General features: G+C 40.8%; 1 protein-coding gene across 1 annotated transcript in view; it reads right to left on the reverse strand.

The window, feature by feature from the left end:
* Positions 1-22,517, reverse strand: part of TRIM33 (tripartite motif containing 33) — a 71,956-nt gene that overhangs the window by 9,256 nt on the left and 40,183 nt on the right. The window contains 7 exon segments of the mRNA XM_039536668.1: positions 3,770-3,902; positions 7,567-7,767; positions 8,794-8,958; positions 9,242-9,486; positions 12,178-12,295; positions 15,763-15,909; positions 21,391-21,505. Coding sequence (XP_039392602.1) covers positions 3,770-3,902; positions 7,567-7,767; positions 8,794-8,958; positions 9,242-9,486; positions 12,178-12,295; positions 15,763-15,909; positions 21,391-21,505 — 1,124 coding nt within the window.

A 22,517-nucleotide genomic window follows, 5' to 3' on the forward strand; every position in this document is an offset into this window, starting at 1 on the left:
GCAGGTTACATGCAACTAGTATTCTACAACAACATAAATGAAAGTGATGCTAAATGAAATAAGCCAGTGATTCATGCATGTCAGTGATCCTTTAATCCACTGGCTCTCAATACTGTACCCTTTCAGCAGTCTGATTTGTCTTGTGTACCCCAAGCTTCACCTCACTTAAAAAAATACTTGCTTACAAAAATCAAACATTAAAAAAACAAGTGTCACAGCACACTATTACTGAAAAATTGCTTACTCTCTCATTTTTACCATATAATTATAAAATAAATCAATTGGAATGTAAACGTATTTATATTTCAGTGCATAGTATTATAAAGCAGTATAAACAAGTCATTGAATGAAATTTTATGAAAATTGTACTGACTTCCCTAGTGCGTTTTATGTAGCCTGTTGTAAAACTACAGTAACTCCTCACTTAATGTTGTAGTTATGTTCTTGAAAAAACACAACTTTAAGCGAAATGATGTTAAGCGAATCCAATTTCTCCATAAGAATTAATGTAAATAGGAGGGTTAGTTCCAGGGAAATTTTTTTTGCCAGACAAAAGGCATAATATACATATGCAATATAAGTTTTGAACAATTTTAAACAAGCAATTTAATACTGTACTCAGCAATGATGATTGTGAAGTTTGGTTGATGTGGTGCAGTTAGATGGTGAAAAAGAGTGGATTGTCTGGCGGCTACTCTTGCTGTTCTTTCCAAAGTGCTGAGGGGGTGCTCAACCCCTGGCTCTGCCCCAGGCCCGCCTCCACTCCACCCCTTCCCACAAGCCACCTCCCCCTCTCCAGCACACTGCATCCTCACTCTCTCCCCCACCCCACCCAGCCTCCTGAACACCATGAAACAGCTGATTGCTGCAGAGAGGAGGCGCAGGGAGGGAAGGGAGAGTTGCTGATCTGCGGACTGGCGGTAGATGGGAGGTGCTGGGGGTGTGTGTAGAAGGGAGCTGATGGGAGGCTGCCGCCCACCCTGGTTCCAAGGCCTCATGGCCAAACAACATTATAAGCCAACATTGCACAACTTTAAATGAGTATGTTCTCTAATAGATCAGCGACGTAACAATGAAACAACATTAACTGGGACGATGTTAAGTGAGGAGTTACTTTAGATAGGTATCTAGATGAGTTGATGTACCTCCTGGAAGACCTCTGTGTACTCCCAGGGGTACATATATCCCTGGTTGAGAATCACTGCTAGTTTAGTCATTGGCTCAAACAGAGAAAAGCAGATCTGATACAGAATCTGGCATGTTTGTGTTTGTCAACTGCCTTTTCATTTAGCATCCCAGAGACTACTTAATTTAATGCAAATATAAAAGAGCCATATTCTTGATCTAAATGCCTGTTATTTTTATCTATGAATTATCCTGATCTGGTCATCGCCACCAACGTCTGTTGCAAATAAATGTAAGTCTCTGAACAAAAGTTGTCACTTGTGTTTTAAGTTTCTAGTCTTATTTTCAACCCATGTTTCAGGACCAACTTTCTACTCATCTGTTTTAACACAGCTGGATTGTTGGCTATTGCAAATAAAGTCAGCAGAAAGGCAGACCCACAGCATGCATTTTGCATGTAAGCTTAGAGAAAATTCATTTATACTGGAAGCATACACTAACTCACAATTCAGACCAAGTAAACTTGGAGGGTTGCAAGGAAAGACCTAAATGATGGAAAGACCTGTATGGAATTGCTGAAGCCAGTTTTTCTTATGTCCAATATTTATGAAATGGCCATTTGCATTATGGAATGTTAGGTGATTTCAGTAATGTAATTTGTTCAGATGCAGAACAAAAGCTTCGTTCACAATTATATGTACTTCTAAAAGAATTGCAAAAATAGCAAACTCCTTACATAACTCTGGACCTCTCCCAAAATGGCATATGTAATGAAATTCAGTAAGTTCCCTTCACAAAACCTGGAATGGACTGGAGCTTCATAAATCATAGAATATCAGGGTTGGAAGTGACCTCAGGAGGTATCTAGTCCAACCCCCTGCTCAAAGCAGGATCAATCCCCAACTAAATCATCCCAGCCAGGGCTTTGTCAAGCCTGACCTTAAAAACCTCTAGAGATTCCACCACCTCCCTAGGTAACCCATTCCAGTGCTTCACCACCCTTCTAGTGAAAAAGTTTTTCCTAATATCCAACCTAAACCTCCCCCACTGCAACTTGAGTCTATTACTCCTTGTTCTGTCATCTGGTACCACTGAGAACAGTCTAGATCCATCCTCTTTGGAACCCCCTTTCAGGTAGTTGAAAGCAGCTATCAAATACCCCCCTCATTCTTCTCTTCTGCAGACTAAACAATCCTAGTTCCCTCAGCCTCTCCTCATAAGTCATGTGCTCCAGTCCCCTAATCATTTTTGTTGCCCTCCGCTGGACTCTTTCCAATTTTTCCACATCCTTCTTGTAGTTTGGGGCCCAGTACTCCAGACAAGGCCTCACCAATGCTGAATAGAGGGGAATGATCACGTCCCATGATCTGCTGGCCACGCTCCTAATTATACAGCCCAAAATGCCGTTAGCCTTCTTGGCAACAAGGGCACACTGTTGACTCATATCCAGCTTCTCGTCCACTGTAACCCCTAGGTCCTTTTCTGCAAAACTGCTGCCTAGCCGCTCTGTCCCTAGTCTGTAGCAGTGCATGGGATTCTTCCATCCTAAGTCAAATCATTCGAACTGAACTGTGGACTCAGATCTAAGTCTGCAAGGTGATATGGTAACAAAAAGGACCAATGGACTTTTGAGGAACATTGAGAAGTATAACATCACAGCACAGAAAGGTGCTGGTCCCTCTCTGGACCACTGGAATACTGTGTTCCCTTCTGGGCACTTCCTTCCCATAAAAACATCATATGGGGAAAAACAGTAGGGTGCTAGAGGGTTTGATTTACGAGGAAAGGCAAGTGTTTCTCATATGTGGCCATCGGGGCTTTTCTTGCAGCCACAGACTCCTGGGTGGTGATGGGGGGGAAAAGAGGGGAGCCCACGGGGGACAAAGCAACCGCCCATCCCCAGGGCCACCAGCACGGGCAGGTCCCTGCTCCATTCTGGAGCCACACAAACTGTAGCAGCAGGCAACCAGTTAGTTCCCCACCTTCCTGGGGGCAGTCGGGCCTGGGCTTCGGGCTTCAGCCCTGAGGTGGTGGATGGCAGGCTCTGGCCATGTGGCAGTGGTCTCTGTCCCCCAGCCGCAGTGTTTTGGGCTCCAGCCCCAGGCTCACTCCCACATCACCACTGGTCCTCTCTGCCTCCCTCCCCAGCTAGGGCTTAGTAAATCTGCTGTGAAAAGTGATATTCGATATACAAATATCACTTTTCACAATAGCAGATTTACTAGATAGCAAGTCTTAAACAAAACAAAAAACAACAAAAATCAACCAAAAATAGCAAAACATGTAAAGCATTTTATTTGTGTTTCTGTTTAGGTCCAGTAAAAAAATAAAAACTGTACATTATTTTTATTATTGAGTCTGCAAAAAAACCTACTTAAATTACAATGATTTGGACACGTATATGTGCATATTTATTTGTTTTTCCTAAAGTTAATTAAGTATTTTAGGAAAAATTGTCAGAGCAGCCACCAGCAAGAGTTGGTGGCCAAACTCTGAGGCCACCAAAAAAATTGTTGAGAGAACCTCTGGGTGAACATACCAAGAAAGGAGAGGAATATTACTTCCTTGTACATTGAGAAAATTGCTTGCCAATGATTGTAAGTGTAAAATATCAAAAACACCTACCACCTTCATTCCAATTTACCTGATGATCCTGGAGACAGGGCTGAGGGTCCTGGGGAAGGATTCATGGTGCTTGTAGGCTGAGGGGGTAGGTGACTGCCTGAGATGTATCTACTTAGTAGGTTATCTAAATTACTTGAACCAGCATCTTCCAGCTGAAAACAAATCAAACAAAAACAAACTTGAGCTGGGATTAAGTCAAATGAGATTAAACCATTAACAGTTTTTTCATCTATTTGCACATGTAAATATACATGCATATTAGATTACCTGACAATTGTTTTACCAAATTTAAATTTGAAAATGTTTTCTACCAGTGTAACTCATCAGTACTTATGAGGAAACACTTACACAATTACTACCACTTAATAAAGATAAGCAATATTGATTCACCATATGTTCTGAATGCTCATCTTCTAAGGATTACAACTTCTATTCAGAGAACATTTCTGTACTTGCAAGTTAATTTCTTACACCTGTTAACTCTGAACTGTGGACAAAACCTAATAAAAACTGTACCAGAATTTGTGATGCTCTGATATACTTTAATTTTAAACTTAATAGTCAAGACTCACTAGCAAGCATATTAGGGGGCCTGGTATTTAAGTTCACCTTTCAATTATTCACTTAAATGTCTTCACGATATAAGAAAAACTCTAATTTCACCAAAGTGGAACAATTTAAATCAAGGCAATTTAAAATGACTAATATAATTCATTAGACTTTTTTTTAGGACCCTGATTAAATCAGGTTGAGACTCTGTAAAATCAATTAGAGAATTTATATTACAACTTCAGATTATAAATATATAATGATTAAATTATAAATGCTCTTTAAAAATGCTATCCTACCAGTATTTATCTTATTTGAATTTTACAAAAACTGTTATAGGCAAAAGCAAATATTGAAAACTAAGCCCCTAATTCTATTAGGCAGATGTCTAATTTTACTCACATGAATAGTTCAATGGACTCAGTGGGACTACACATACTTTTGAAGTTAAGCATACGCAGAAGTGTTTCCATGTCAGGGCTAAAATTGTATCTTTATTACAAACTCTTAGTGGCATAAAAACTGTCACTTCAACATAAAATTGCTTCAGCGTTAACAAAAAGTTTAGACTTTCAATACATTATAAAAAAGTTCACAATAACTTTGTTAGACACAAATTTTCAAATATAGGAGCCTAAAATTTGGCTCTTAAATCTATACTTAGAAACATAAGGATGGGATTTTCAAAAGCATTTAAATGACGTAGAAATACAAATCCCACTGACTTCAGGGTGCTAGCCCTGAGGGTAAAGTATAGCCTGGTCGAATCGTTTCACATTTCTTTGACCGGGCAAGTTCAACTTGTCAAAAGGTAGTGGTAGTTGCACATATAGCACCGGCTATTTGCTTATCAATATTGTAAGAGTTTGTGTTGTTCTCACAGTAAGGATGCTAATGAAACACTAGACTTCTCTTTTTCACCAGACACAATAATTGTGAAAACTTCAACAGGAAAAAAAGACGTATGTAAAATTTGAATTCTTACTAACATAGGAAAATTAGAAACGAGTACAATTTAAAACTATAAAATGAAAAAAACTAGTAACGTAAATAAAAATCTATTTTGAATAAAACATGATTTATTTTTTTTAATCACCCTCAATTTCACTAAAGCCAATATTTGTAAGAGTAGTCATGAGTTAAGTTTTATACCCTGTCTCTCTAGAAAGAAAGATCTGGTGGAGGTATCACAGGGAGAGGAGTACACAGCATTTATAGAAGACTTTACATTTTCAAAACACCCAAAAGTCACCCAGTTAAGTTTATGTTATGGCATATCATACCACCAGTCTCCTACCTTGGTGGCCATAAAATCTGTTTAAAACTGCGAAGCCATAGTCTAGTGTGCTCTTCTTTTCCAGAGGCTCAACAATAATGAGCTTCAGCGCTGCAGACCAATTTAATCACCTCAAAAATGTGCTATAGCTGTCCTGGAGCCTTTGCACATTTCTCTGTTTCCTGATATGCTTTTAGGTAAGTAAATTACTTGATTTGATGATCAAATAGCAAAATAGGTTCTAGTTAAGTTAGGGCATGTCTCTATGGGAAAGTTATCCTGAAGTAAGCTAAGATGGGAATTTAAACTAATATAGTTATACCAATATAGCTTATCCTCCTGCATGGGGGTACATTAAATCCTATGTCAGCATTGGGGAAGGACTAGATGACCTGTTGAAGTCCCTTCAAGCCCTACATTTCTCTGATTCTATAAGAGTGCCTTTTTATGTAGTTTAGATAATTTTGGAAGGGGTTTAAGCTAAACTAAAAAAAAGCCACTCATACTGGAATGAGAGTGACCCCATGGGGAGTTATACCAGTATTAGAGCACCAGCTTCTATAGTTAAGGTTCAGCATTGCTTTCGGTTTAAAGGTGGACTATTCTAAGTGCTCTAAAATCCAAGCGCTCACTGTCTTAAGCTTGCTGTCTCACACAGAGGTGTTTGATAGTGTTAGCTGACCAAGTTTGGGGTCATTTGAGCCAGTGGATTATGAGATATAGACCCCAAAAACATAACAGCATTTTACAAAATGATATTTTACTTTTGTGCACACAACTGGGCTTAAACTGTAGCTATGATCCTCCCCCAACTGATCTCAGTTGCTCAGGATTTCTCTCAGCTGGTATTGGGGAAGCAATACAGAAAAAGTTAATGGTGAATTTTGTAACTCAAACTTTGGCACAAATTGTAGTCAGTGTGTGCCAAACTGACATACCTAAAAGAGTGAAACGTACATGTGCGGCAAGATTAGGGGTCTGTTCAAGCAAGAGAGTTTCCAGGCAGTCTGTTGTCACAGTAATGGAATGGCTAAAGGGGACATGCTAAGTTGTGTGTTCTGTAGCATCTGTGAGAGCACAGTGACGAGTATGTCTTTCTGATGTGCTAGGACTTTGCTCAAATAGGACAGAGTTAAAATAACCCCTCAAAATGCAGTCTTAATTCAATACTTCCTTCTTTTCAGAGTTTGTTTTTAGCTACTCTTAACATTCTGGAAGGAAATGAGGCACCACTAGCAACCTTAGTACTGCATTCAAGTTTTGGGCATTTAAATAACTATTGGTTTAATTATACCAGCATAATTATACCAGTATAACTTTCCTGTGTAGACAAGCCATAAGTAACTGAAAACAGTCACCTAAAACTGACATTTTCTTGTGACTCCAAGGGCTAGTCCACACTTACTGTCCGGGTCAACGCGGTGAGTTCGACTTCTCGGAGTTCGAACTATCGCGTCTGATCTAGATGCGATAGTTCGAACTCCAGAAGCGCCGCGGTCGACTCCGGTACGCCACCACTGCAAACGGCGGTGGTGGAGTCGACGGGGGAGCCGCGGAGTTCGACCCCGCCGCGTCTGGACGGGTGAGTAGTTCGAATTAGGGTACTTCGAATTCAGCTATGCTATTCCCATAGCTGAATTTGCGTACCCTAATTCAAACCCCCTTTTTAGTGTAGACCAGGCCCAAGTGTGCCTTGGTGTCAATATTTTATATCAAGCATTACACATCACTCCATAAAGCGCTGCCTAATTTAACATTAGTTTGCTGTAACTAAAAGTAGATCAGCACTGGATGGTTCAACAGTTGGTATATCCAACATAAGACTGCAAATTCCAGTTCTTACTACTTAGAATGATCTCAAACAGTAACAGCCTTATCAAAATCTTAAGTAAGGATTCAAATACAAAAAAAGTGAAGAAAAAAAGATTTTAATGAAGAAAAGTCAGTGATCACCTCATCTATAGCAGAATGAGCTGATCTTCTGCACTAACCTGTATGGGTGGAATATCTGGCAAGGAAGGTAGATTCTCTGGGTTTGTGACTGAAGGAATAAGTTCTATTGCTGTAACAGATGGACTTGTTGGACCACGGTTTGCATTTGCCATGGTTGCTGTCGTAGGACTAGTTGGATTGATAGTGTTGTTGTGCACTGAAACAACTGGAAAGGGCCCGGCATGCCCTGGGTTAGAATGCTGTTGGAAGAGTCAGGAAAAATAGACAACTATTGTGTTAGGGCTAAAAGCAGCAAAATATTCACCTTGGGTGTAAAATTGTAGGACTTTAAACTACATGCTGGTCTCTGACACCCAAATAGCTATTCTCAATCTAGTTTAGTAATGTTTGCAGGAAATATGAAGTCACTTTTCTGAATGAAAATTACAATCTAATGCAATGTAAACAACCAAACAGCAGTGATCATTGGAATGAATGGGGGGGGGGCAGCCAACAACTCTGAAATGCTAGAGATACTGGTGTACAGTGTGGATTTCCCATGGCCTCCTGTCTAGTCCCTTGCTGCTGCACACGAGGGAGGGAAAGAGGAGAAGGGGGGGGGGGTTGGGTGGAGTATTTTCTTAGACATGCAGCATTTTAATCCAGAGACTTCTTTAGCAGAACCTGCATGTGCACAATATTCATAGTTGAGATGTTTTAAAAGCATTAATAACGATGTTTTAAAAAAATTCTTCCCTTCTGCTTTTCTAATTAAAGAAACTCCCACTAATACAGAAATTTTTATTCTGAATGTTTATCAGAAGTCTGCATCACATTTTTTTCAGATATAGGGTCATATCCATTGTAGCTCAGGACTAACATTTAGTTTAAAAAGAAGTCTTACAAAAATCATGAAAATTTTTATTCATGCAATAATCTGACAAAGAAACTCAGCAGCTGCCCAGCCACCACAAAGTGAAACCAGTCATTCTTGGTTCAGCTTCTTAGCTGACGAAAATGCAGAATGAAAACAATGAAAAGTAGTTATCAGATTTTTCACATTTACGTAACTTTGAAATATCAGACAGCACGTGACATGAAAAAGGTTTGCCACTCACACGTGTAGTTCCCATACAGCTGAAATATATACATTCATCTATTCACAAACACACACTTTTTTATCTATGAGAACTGACCAATCTGGAGATAGCTATCAATGAATTAAGTAGGCTTTTAAATGAAAGCTTGGTATGCTGGGGCACAAAAAAGGTCTGCATAGTACATACTTGTCTCTGAAGGTGCGGCTGCATCATGGAGTACTGTGGTCCATTATGGCGTGGTATTCCTGGTATACGAGCAGCATTCTGAGCCATTCTCATCTGGTGTGCTTGGAAAGCCCCACAGTTCAAGTTACCCCTCTGCATGGTCTGCATGCTGATCAACCTAGGAGGCTACAAGGGTTTGGTTTTATTTAAAAATTCCAGCTGTTAACAAGGAAATGAGAAGCAAATCTTCTTCCATAGAAGTAGGTGCAATTACTGATAATTTCCATAATCTCTAGAAAAGCCAGTCATTGCCCTATTTAAAGCATATCAAACTTCCTAAGACTGGATTGCTCATACATTTTAAGTTAATTCTGTATAATATAAGCAGGTATCTGCTCATGCCATAGAGAAGCAGAGTTAAGTTTTAGCGTTACACTGCAATGTAAGGTAAGGGATTCAGGAAACTTGCCTGTTGCTGTAACATCTGAGGGCCTGCTTGCCTAGGAAGGGGCCCAGCTGGTTGCCCCATCCTCATTTGTTGCAACTGCTGGTGTTTTTGTGCATACACCTGCTGTTGCATATGCTGGAGCCGCAGCTGTGCTAGATTAATTTGTCCAGGGGCTTTGTTGATGTGGTTTGTTCCTGGAGGAACTTGTCCAACTACTACATTAGGAGTGTAGCCAGGGGTTGGTTTATTTTCAATAACAAGGTTACCTAAGGAATAGAGGAAAAGCAAGCTGGTGAACTACAAAAGTTCCACCTTAACTCAATGACTGATAAAGATTCAAAACAGAAATCTCTGAACTTTTTACTTCAGTTTCCTCAGTATTTTACATTAAAGAAAGCAATTTAAGTCTAAATTAAAATGTGAATTCCTCAACAGCCATTTGCAAGTATCTCTGATCTAGTCTAAATGCAGGCTAGCCAGGGCTGAGCTTGGACTGTTACTCAGCTGGCATAGTTTTTACACTAAAGCAGCATCACTCCACAATAATTGCAGCTCAGATAAAGTTACATATAAATTTATACCACTAAACTTTTTTCCCCAATGATATCCTCTATAACCTCTGAAGGGAGGTTCCAAAAGGGATGGAACTCGGCTGTTCTCAGTGGTGGCAGATGACAGAACAAGGAGCAGTGGTCTCAAGTTGCAGTGGGGGAGGTCTAGGTTGGATATTAGGAAAAACTATTTCATTAGGAGGGTGGTGAAGCACTGGAATGGGTTACCTAGGGAGGTGGTGGAATCTCCATCCTGAGAGGCCATTTTCAAATGCTATGGCTGTGAAATTGACCATAATGGACTTTGAATTTGGTAAGGCCTTATGAATATGATAGTGTTTTATACACTGTGGAAATTTATGCACCAGGAACTGTACTGAACTCCACCGACTCACTTCACACAGTTGGAAGAATATTATGGAGGCATCCTATAGTAACTCAATAGTTTGGGCTCTGCTCTAAAGAGAGCTTAAAATGAGATATAAATTCCTGCTTTTTTTTTAAATCAATGTAGATAGCCAATGTGGAATTTCACACAGGATTAGTTTTTATGCTCTGAATTTTCTGTGCAGCTTTTCTTTGGTTTCTCTTCATAAAGTGTTAATAGGAACCCTCTGAATTTGGGCTCTAGATGACATTTTCCTTGATAGTCCTTTTAATTGCTGACTAATCTTCACAAAGCCTGGCTGAGAGGTAGCCCCTGAGGAGAACTGGTGCAAGGGGAAAAGGTGGTTTTTTCTGTTTTTTTTTTTTAATTAAAGGGTAACTTTTACCCATTATTCACATTATAACAAAGTGTACTTGTTGTGCACACAAACCTGATTGACTGAGGCTGGGCACACACAAACTTGGTTGGTTGATTTGGGGCTGGGGGGCAGGTAGTGGGTGCACACAAAACTTTTGCCATGAAGAGCTACTCTTTCCTTCAGATTTTGTCCTATAACAAAGAATGGTCAGCAGCTGCGCATGAACCTATAAATACTCTTGCTGCATTTCTACCCCTCAGGCCTGTGCCCACCTGCTCTAAAGCCAACCCCCAAATAAGCATAAATTAGGAAATTAATCACTGGAAAACTTTTGTAAGTAATTAGAGTTACCACACCCACCTCCCCATGTGTGACAACTGAAAATGTTAAGCCACTTACCAGTACATAAGCCCATACTCTGAATCCACAAGCAGATACCTTATTACCACAACTAATGGACCCGACAGGCCATGCACTGCAACATTAACTCTAACCCCTCAAGGCTGCTAACCTTTCTTAACCCTTTTACACATAACTCCTTTCCCAAACTACTCTCTCTCTCTCTCATCACAACCATCACACCAAACACCCACAACGAATAGTGCTGGGGGAACATCTAGCAGTCGGGTGCAGTTAAAATGACTGAAAATGAGGCAACGTTACAGTTGCAGTGCATGGTCTGTGGTGTAGGCAGTTGTGAGGTGCCAGCCCTTTATTCCTTCACCCACAAGCCACGCGCTACTTCATAGCTCAACTTTCCATTTCTTTGTCTTGTGGTTTTGTATGTGTAGCAACCAAAACTACTTTACAAAGTTTTGTGTATTAATTCATTTACTTTTGAGACAATATGACACGGGCTAGCTTGGAACCAGTCAACTAGGTTATCTGGGTCATCCAGGCCTCTTAAGAGTTACACTGGCTCAAGCCATATTAAACACAGGAAGACATCTAGTGATTGGATAAAACCCAAATCTAATCTTATTTAGCTGTGTATTGGGAATAATAAATTCAAAGAGTTCATCCCTGTAAGGCCACTTTTACATATTTACCTGCCAGTAAATAGACTTCAGAAATGTAAAGAACGCACTTAGTGGGAATGTATTTAGGCTTCACTATTTTGACCAAGTTTACCCTAATCTAAAACTAGGTAATCCTGCCAAAAGAAAAGGTTTGCAGAACACATCTATTAAGAATTACAAACTAAAATTCTGGGTTCAGCAGTTAGAAGAGGGTCTCCCATCAGCTGGTAAAAGGAAGAGAGAGAAGCCAGCAGGCACCATCAAACAGCATGTCACATCACAAATGTTTTGCACATTTCAATCTCCAAATGGCAGGCAAATCTTGATGGATGGGATAATCATACCAAAACTAGACAGACTCTTACTCTTGCATGGAAAAGAGAGATCCTGTATCAATGGACAGGCAAGCAAGGTCAGCCCAAGAGGAGAAGACACCAGGCATCAGTGTGACCAGCTACAGTGACCATATACTTAAAATGGAATACAAAGTGACCAAAGCTGTTTCCATCATGACCGACATTAGGGTCTGACTACAGAAAAGATAAAATATTTAATTCTGTTTCATACCAGCTAGTATGACATTGAAAACCGCCCCAGACAATCCAGTCTTCCCAGAAACACTTTATATGTTATTTTCTCACCTAAATTGACGACATTCTTTGCCCAGAACGTGGGGTCACAATGGAAGCGTACTGCTCCGTTAGCAGCTGGGACAGGATCACATCGTGCCTTTAAAATATGACGCAACTGGAACGTAATCTGATGGGACACAAAACAAATTAAGATTGATTATGACACTGAATGTATGACCAAAGAGTGAACATGTTAGTGAGAAGTGTACAGTTTGTTCAGCAAAGAGCTGCCAGTTACCACATAAAATTATGACTTTCAATAGCCAGTTGGTCACTGCCAAAGAAAACTATTGCTGGATAGCATTCCCTCTTAATCATCCAAGTAGAGTCTTATTTGTGAAAAGTTAGTGCATCCATCATACAACTCACTTCATACAGTTTCATAGCACATATCAGCAGTGCTAAACACGTGAAGGAGAATAGCAGTAATCAGAATGATGTGATTTCGGATGTCTGATGGCCGGCCTCACTAAGATTCCCAGCTTTCCACCCGACTACACCATCTGTTTAGTGCTGACTGAATGCAAGACTGATAGTATGCAAAATATTCAGGCCCCTTGTTCTTTCATTAATCCAGGACTTAATTAGTAATGATTAACCAAAAAAGCTATTATGATGAAGTACTGTCCAATTTCTCACCTTTAAGTTTGCTCACCTGCTTTCAGGAAACATTCTCAACTAGTTGTTTCTACCCAATTATACAATAAATATGTAATCCAACTACTGTTTTAGAAATTCTTATGTTTGTAAGGGAAAAAGCTTGCCTAAAAACAGTTACTCCTTTTATCATAATGTAGGAAACCTTAAATACAATTCATGAGAGTTTAGGGTCTATTTCGTTAGTGGGCATAGCTACCATATTCTGCTCCTAGAAAATATCAAGTACATTTTACTTACAAATGTGAGTATCTTTTTGCTTTAGAAATAAATTATGCTAAATTATAAATCCAGGTGATTCAGCTTGATGATCTGTAACAATTCCTTAGAATACTGCCAGTTAGTTTGAACTTTTTCTAAACTCACCACGTTCTAACTATCTTCAGTTGAATCATTTAAAGAACTTTCACCCTTTGACAGCATCAGAAAATATGACTTCTAACATTACACAGAAGTAATTCTGGGAATTCATATTAATGAGTTCACCTTGAAATTCCTACTCCAATGCTAACGGACTAGAAAGGTGTGTGCTCCACAGCATCTCCCCCTCTTCAAGTCAATAAAACAGCAGATATGCTTTCTGCCATTAGGTTAGAAATCTAAATAGTAAGATTGGTGAATTTAAGTGCCTGATATTAAATGAGGATATTTATAGAATAGACATTACAAAAACCTGGTGGAGCGATGATAATCAATGGGACATGGTAATTCCAGGAAACAAAATATATAGGGGAATGACAGAGTAGGTCATGCTGATAGGGGAGTTGCACTATATATAAAAGAAAACACAGTCAAATATAGTAAAAATCATAAATACAAAATGTTCCATAGAATCTCTATGGATAGAAATTCCAAGCTTGAATAATAACAATATAGCAGTAGGAATATACTCCTGAACACCTAACCGAGATGACAAAGTGATTATGAAATGCTCTGGGAGATTAGAGAGGCTATAAAAATAGAAAATAACAATAATGGGGGATTTCAACTATCCCCATATACACATTGTCCCAAGACAGAATGCAGAGATGAAAATTTCTAGACACCATTAACGACTGCTTCTGGGAGCACCTAGTCCTGGAACCCACAAGAGGAAAGGCAATTCTTGATTTAGCTCTAAGTGGAGCATAGGATCAGGTTCAAAAGGTGAACACAGCTGAACTGCTCAGTAATAGATACCATAATATAATTAAATTTAACATCCTTGTGGGTTGGAAATACCAAAGAAGCCCACCACAGTAGCATCTGACTTCAAGAAGAGGAACTACACAAAAATGATGAAGCTAAACAGAAATTAAAAGGAACAGTCACAAGACTGAAATGCCTGCAACCTGTATAGACATTTTTTTATAAACCACCAGACTAAAGACTCAAATTAAATTTATACCCCAAATTCAAAAAAAAAAATTGTAAGAGGACCAAAAAGATGCCACCATGGCTAAACAGAGGAGAAGCAGCTATTAGAGCCAAAAAGGCATCCTTTAAAAACTGGAAGTCAAATTGTATGGAGGAAAATAGAAAGGAGCATAAACTCTGGCAAGTCAAGTGTAAAAGTATAATTAGGCAGGTGAAAAAAATTTGAAGAGCATCTGCCAAAAGACATTCCCTCTGAACCATCTGGCATTGGCCATTGTCAGAAGACAGAGTACTTGGCTAGATGGACCATTGGTCTGACCCAGTATGGCCGTTCTCATGTTCTTATTTAGTCATCTGATCCTCCAATAGCAATAATAATTTACCAGCAAGTTCAAACAACAACATAATTTCAGTCTAACTTAGTAAATGAATTCCCAGCAGAACCAGATGTTCTTCATTCATAAAGACAACTTTAAACACAATGCTGTCCCTAAATTCCCAAAGCCAACATTTTATAACTTGTTTTCCAGTCAGAAAGTAGGCATTTCCTACTGAAGAAAATGTAGCTCCATGATTCTTGTGGAGAATTGGAAAATATTTATATTAGTTTTTATAAACATATATGCCTCTGTGTATGTAATATATTAGGCACAGAGTTAGATCAAAAGGGGTTGTTAAACAAACCAAACAGGAAATGTAAAAAGTGTCCTAGTAAACACCTGAATACAAGAGTCAAGTTTTTAGCTATGATCACGCCTGAGATGCAATCCTGGTGACACAGCTTTTTTGCCACAGTTGAGAATCTGGAGCTCAAAAGACCATGTTCTGTTAAAAGAGTGACAGACTTGGGGGCACGCAGCAAACAGGCTGTAACTTGGTGCCCAAGAGAAGGCGTGAGGATCTGTGGCAGAAAGACTAAATTACGTCCACCTAGGTGCTTAAGGGGAATGCCAAGTTAAGGTAAGAGTAGGTGCATGTGTCTCTTGTTTTAAATTCGTTTCTCTAGTGCAAAATTCATCCTTTGTTTTGAAGAAACCATCTCTGTGTCACTGAACATTATCTATAGGCTCCTGAAGGAAAACTCTCACAAGACCATTGGGCCTCTCAAGTATCACAGCTGGCAACCACTGGGTGTAACTTGATATGGTTGGCTCACTGGGTCCCACTCCAAAAACTATAACCATGGACCTGCCACTTCAAAGGGTGTACTCAGGGGACTGGAAAAGGGTCTCAAGAAGGGCCAGTTTACCCAGGGACTGTGAGAACACTGATGGCACAAAGTTCTACAAAAGAAACAATCACACAACTATCCCCACCTAACTGTTTCAGCAAGGGGAGAGAGGTCAGTGCGCTGGCAAACCTGTTTTTATTACTATTAAATCATGAAGTCAACAGTTTTAGATGGAGTGTGATTAATTGGCTCTCCTTTCCTTGCAAGTGATCTGGAGAAACTAAACCATGTCTTGAAAATCTTTTGACCATAAAGTTCTCTTCTGTCAAGGTTGGAGGCACAAACATATTAAGATACCAAAATTTTTGCTATACTCTACTCTAAATTCTGGAAGGGACAGGTTTCCTTACCAGCCGCTTGCTGTATAGCAATGCAGTGCTACTACCACTTGCAATGGCCCAGTTGGTAAAGTTCATCACATGCTTCACTTGCCGCGAAAGCCCTGTGATGTCATTCTGCTGTTGTATTAGCTTCATCTGTCTTTCCTTTGTCACATTCTACAAAGAAACAGAAGCTCAATCAGGTTATTAGATTTAAAAAACATCTATACTAATATCAAAATTCTAATACACACAATTAAAAACAATATACATTATAGGAGGGGCTGCCAGTGACATCGTTAAGTTACTTAGTACTTCAAGAATCTTTCGTAAAGGAAAGTGTTAACACTGCCAATTCTTTGCAGCAGGTGTTCAAAATTCAGGAAAGAAAAAGCCCTGGAGGTTAGAGAAGAACGTTTTAGGTCCCACGAAATTCCATTTGGGTTTAGCAGAGTTATGAACCACTGCAAACTGTCATTTCCTCTTTGTTCCCTGGGTTGTCAGTAACATTTTGGTAGCATGCTGCCACCAAAGCACTTGTTATACTGGGAACCCAGGGAGCAGCCAGCCAAGCTACAGCCAGAACAGATGTACAATAGTGATTGGGGGAGGAGTGGGAAAGAGAACAAGGCGAGACTCCCCCCAGTTCCAACAACTCTCACCCCCAGAAGCAACAAATGGCCCCAGGGGCCTATTTCAGCACCATATAGGACAGAGGCTCCCCCATAACGACACCACACAGTCCCAGCATCAGGTCACTACTAATATTAACAAAGGAGAAGGAATACAAGCCAGAATAGAGAAAGAACAGGTAAGAGTATTTAGATAAGTTAGATGTATTCATGTGAGCAGGGCCTGATTAAATTCATCACAGGGTACCGTTGTGATAACTGGGCCTAAAAATTTACCCTAATTGTCCGCTCAACTGTAAAAACTAGGAGGACGTTTATAAAATGTCACAATAACCTATAATAATAAATGTTGATGGGAAAATGTGCAAAAGACTAAATTAGTTCAAACAAAAAGGCCTACTGATATAATACAAGGTCTGTGTTAAGATCATGCCTGGTAAACAATACAAGCGTGGGACAGGAAATTACTGGACCAAAATTGGTGTGTCAGAAATTAGGCCTAACTGCTGAACAAAATAATGAGGGGTGGGCTATTCCACCCACCACTCCCTTCTGGGGTTCTTAAAAAAAAGTAAGACTTTGGGGGGAAATTCAGATAGACACAGGCTACAGCAACACTGACTGACTGAAAGGGGAAGGAGCGAACTTCACCATCATGGCTGCCACCCCTGCTGTCTTTTGAGACCCCGGAATCCAGTGCAACATTGTTCTGCCTTCATCATTCTGATCAGAGTGGGCCAGACAGCAGGAGCCAGATCACACTGTCACCTCCACTGGCTCTGATTAAATCCTGACCATCACCTAGTACACCTCTCTACCCCAATATAAGGCGGGTTCGCATACAAGGCGGAAAAGCTCTGACATGCTGCTCTGAGCAGTGTGTTAAGGGTGCCGGGCCAGCCTGAGGCCGAGGAGTTCAATAAGGGGCAGAGGTTCTCCGGGGCAGTCAGGGGCTCCCCCCAGCAGGGTCGGGGGGACAGGAGCTGCGGGAGGGCACTTTTGGGGGCCCCGCAGTCCCAGAGTGGCCCGGGGGATTAGCAGGGGGCCGGGAGCAGCCCGCTCTGCTTCCCTCACCCCAGCCGTGTCGCTGGGGGACGGCTGGGGAAAGGTCCTGCATTCACCTGCCCGGCGGGAAGTGGAGCGCCACGGCTGGGAGCTGGCAGAGTGCAGCTGGCTGGGGCTGGGCTGCTCCACTTCCTGCCATAGGTGAGTGCGGGGAGGTTGGGGAAAGGACGCCCTCCACACTCACCTGCAGCGGGAAGCGGAGCGACGCGGCCCTCCAATTCCCGCCAGGCAGGTGAGTGCATGACCTTTCCCCAGCTGCCCCCCAGCGACACAGCTGGGGCCGGGGCAAGGAAAGCAGAGCGGGCTGGGGCCACGTCGCTCCGCTTCCCGCCGCAGGTGAGTGAAGGGGGGGCATCCTTTCCCCAACCTCCCCGCACCCACCGGCAGTGGGAAGCAGAGTGCCGCGGCTGGGAGGTGGCGGAGTGGAGCGGGCTGGGGCCGGGCTGCTCCGCTTCCCGCTGCTGCCGCTGGTGAGTGCCTATCAGGGGGCGGGGGGATGGTGGGGGTGGATAGAGGTTGGACCAGTCAGGGGACAGGGGGTTGGGTAGGTGGTGAGGTCCTGGGGGTGATTAGGGATGGGGGGGGGGGGGTCTCTGGAGGGGGCAGTCAAGGAACAAGGAAGGCAAAGCAAGTTTAATATAACACGGTCTCACCTATAATGCAGTGCGATTTTTTGTCTCCTGAGGATCGCTTCATATCGGGATAGAGGTGTATGTGAGACTGCCTCCCCCTCATCTCTAATGTGTCCTTTTCCTTCCTGACCTTACTACTTCTCTATCTTATCTCTCCTTTTTCCTTCTGTCTATTAAGAGTCTGGCTCAGCCAGCCAAGGCTGTACATTTTGCTACACTGCTGTTGAGCCTGTGACCAGAAAGAGGCAGCTAAAAGCAATGCCCTAAACAGCCTAATACTGGTACAAGTTTGCCAGGTCTCGGAGTAGCTGATAAGACAGCACACACAGCCTGTGTTTCTCCAGCAGCGAGGATGCAAGTGAATCAACACCAGAGACAGACGCTGCATTTTTTAATCTTTGCTGTTTTTATTTCCCCGTTTTCCTTCCAAAAGGGCTGAAGGGAAAGGGAACAAGGGATGTTGTTAAAATGAAAGCCTTATTTGATATTTTACATTTCAAATGCTAGAACTGTTTTTCCTTTCTGTATCTTTAATAAAAGGTTAAAAAGGATTTTTAAATGGTGTTTTCCACGGTGCTAATCAGGCTGAGATCTCTGTATATCAAGTCCCAAACTTCGTTTAAAACTGCTTAATGCTGGACAGTCTCAGGGGTCATGTTAAAATCTTTGAGTTTTTGGGCTTATATATTCCATTTAAATTAATACAAACACTACTTAAGGAGCTATCTGAAGCAGTCTCAAAACCATTAAGTAAAGTTCTAGAGAACTGGAGAAGGGAATTATAGGGAACAAGAGGACCCAGGGAATTACAGATCAGTCAAGCCTAATACCTGGAAAGATACTGGGACAAATTGTTAAACGATCAATTTTAAGGACCTAAAGAATAATAAGGTGATAAATAGCCAACATGGATTTTGTCAAGAACAAATGGTGCCAAACCAACCTAATTTCCTTCTTAGACAGGTTTACTGGCCTAGTGGATGGGAAGAAGTGGTAGATGTTGTACACCTTGACTTTAGTAAGGCTTTTGAGACAGTCCAAAGTGACATTTTCATAAGCAAATTAGGGAAATGTGGTCTAGATGAAATTACTTTAAGGGTGGGGGTGAAAAACACATTGAAAAACTGTACTCAAAAAATAATTATCAATGGTTTGCTGTCAAACTGGGAGGACATATCTAGTGGGTATTCTTTGGGTCTGGTCCTATTCAGTGTTGTCATTAATGATTTGGATAATTGGGTGGAGAATATGCTTCTAAAGTTTGCAGATGACACCAAGCTAAAAGAGGTTGCTAACACTCTGGAGGACAGAATTAGAATTCAAAATGACCTTGATGAACTGGAGAATTGGTCAAAGAGCAACTAGATGAAATTCAACAGACAAGTGCTAAGTACTTCACTAGGAAGGAAAAATCAAATACACAAATATAAAATGGGGAATAACTAATAGCAAAAGTACTGCTAAAGAGTAGAGTGGATCATAAACTGAATGAGTCAATGTGATGCAGTTGCAAAAAAGGCTAATATTTTGGAGTTTGACAACAGGAGTGTCACATGTAAGACATGGGAGGCAATTGTCCCATTCTGCTCAGTACTGCTGAGGCCTCAGCTGGAGTACTGTGTCCAGTTTTAGGCACTGCATCTTAAGAAAGAGGTGGATAAATGTGAGAGAGTCCAGAGAAGAGAAACAAAGAATGATAAAATGTTTAGATGCGTGTGTTTAGTCTTGAAAAAAGAATGAGGGTGGGGGATACAGCAACACCTGATAACAGGGTGGGTTATTAGAAAGGACTGTGGTCAACTGGTTTTACGTGTCTACAGAAGGTAGGACAAGAAGCAATTGGCTTAATTTGCAGCAAAGGAGATTTGGATTAGATATTAGGAAAAACTTGAGGTCCCTTCCACTTCTATATTCCTATGATTCTAAAAAGGCATCACATGCTTTAAGAGTTTAATTAAACTACGTAATTTAAGATGGGTGCTTTACACATTTATGTAAAAATATACAACACCTATACTACCAGATTTCTGAATCCATTATTTGGAATGTCTCAGCTCTTTTAGTTAGGAATTACAGTGTCAATTCTGAAGGATGACTTTCACAACTCCAAGGATACATAATCTGATATTAAGACCTCTACTGCAGTACAAAGTAGCAGTACGCGCTCCTTATACAATGTAGCCTTGCAGAATCCTACTTTTAGTCTCTCCCTTCCCTGTGCATCCCTCTGCCCCCAAAACAGTTCCCTGAGTGAAAAATATTCATTTGCCAACAGAGCTGTAGGAGTAGACGAGTAGGTCCTGGCTTGGGCTGGTAAATTTTAATTACAATTTATTGAGACATTTATTGGTGTCTTTCAAACAGCCTTTTGTCAGCATGCACAATTTAAAAGTATGTAACAAGCCACATCTATGAGACAGCTTAACAGACAGCAGTGCACTCTGTCATACATAGGAGTTCTGAAGCTGAAGTGAGGCGCTTTCCTGGTGGAGACAAGGAGATTTATGAACACACAGGAATCACATTTCAGCCATATTCAGCTACTGCCTTACGGAGTGAGAATAATTTCAGTCCCAACCACAGGCCGTACACTCAGAGGTATACTGACAAGCTCAAGTTAGGTTAAGTTGGGAAGGATAGCCTCAAGCAAGGAGGATGACTTTAGAAGTCTTCTGAGCTACCTCCCCTTTGCCACTACCATCTCACAAGAACAGGGGGAGAGGGGAGAATCCAGTTCTTACTGCATTAACTCTCACAATCTGCAGAGCAAACAGATGATTGGCAAATATTTGCCATTTATACAGCACCGATTAAGTGTTTCAGACAAAAAACTAAGGCAGATGCCTGCCTCTAAGAGCTGACATTCTAAAGAGAGTGACTCCTAGATAAGGCATTGGGAGAGGAAGTGAAAAAAGTAAGCAAATAAGCAGTGATATTATGAGTCATGTTAATTCTATAGTCTGTACACATTATCCTCTTTAAAAAGGACTAGAGTTTACAGACTTCAGGAGTAGCATGTTTTAGGGTAGGAACAAGGCATTTTGGGTCAGAGAGGGCTTTTTCCAGACATTTATCTATGAAAAAGAGCAAGTTTAAAATGGGGCTATACAACACAGATGTACAAGTTAAGAAAGCCATAGCATTTTAGATCAACGAAAAGATCACAGGAGATTGAACTCCAAGCATATCACACTTGAGTGGCATACCACTGAAACACCTGTGTCTGCACAGAATAAACTCCTCACTCAAGTATGAAATGCAAGTTCTCAATAGGTGTTTGAAACAGCTAGTTTGTGAACTGATTTTTGTTTGTTTGTTCTTAACTGTACCTCAAGCTGCTGTAAGAGAGATTTTCCCTTTTTATTGATTTCATTGATGAGGGTGAAAATAGCCACTTTGATTTCCTGTTCTACTCGTTTGTTAGTTTCATTTACTTCTTTTATCCTAAAAAAGAGAAACGTATTATCAGGCAATCACTTTACACTATGCCTCCAAATACTACACAGTAATTTTTCTCACATAAAAAGTAAATCAGCAATTTCTGTATTTTTAAAAAGTTATTTGATAAACACAGAATTGTATGGCTTATTTACTTTCTACCTAACAGATAAAAAGTTGCTAACCCAATGCTACAGATAAACCATGTAGAATTTAATTCTTGGCAAACAAAGGAGAAAGTTTACACAAAGTCTGACCCTGATTTGATAACTTAACGGTTTGACTTTTCTGTCCACCTTTTTATGTTTAACTGCTCTTTCATGTTTTGCTTGAATGAGGGCAGGTCTACTCTACGGGGGAAAATCGATATAAGATACGCAACTTCAGCTACGTGAATAACGTAGCTGAAGTCGAAGTATCTTATATCGAATTACTTACCATCCTCACGGCGCGGGATCGATGTCTGCGGCTCCCCATGTCGACTCCGCTACCGCCATTTGCGTTGGTGGAGTTACGGAGTCGACATGAGCGCGTTCGGGGATCGATATATCGCGTCTAGATGAGACGCGATATATCGATCCCCGAGAAATTGATTGCTACCCGCCGATACGGCGGTTAGTGAAGACGTACCCTTAGTGTGAAGTATTAATTCTCTGCTTCTAGTTTCTTATTTTAATAGCTCCAGCTCGTCTTTTCTAATCTGAAAGATGTGTATATTAAACTGTATGGCCAGTATGTCTGTCACCCACCACATAGTTCTCACTGACAAAGACCAAAGCAGTAGAAGTTATTTTACTCTATAATAAACCATGCCACACCTTTGATAGTACCAGCAGTTCCATAGAAGGTCATCTTATATGTAGTTGCAATAGTGTATGTAGTTGCAATAGTGTGTCATAGACAAGCATAATAAAGTATAAAGCATTCCAACTATAAATCCAGTATAATTGACATAGGGACCAACTAGAATTTAAACCACAGAATTAGGAGCCTACAAAAGTATGAACAATAGGCTTTA

This window comes from Mauremys reevesii, linkage group 4 (assembly GCF_016161935.1).
Source record: "Mauremys reevesii isolate NIE-2019 linkage group 4, ASM1616193v1, whole genome shotgun sequence".
NCBI lineage: Eukaryota > Metazoa > Chordata > Testudines > Geoemydidae > Mauremys > Mauremys reevesii.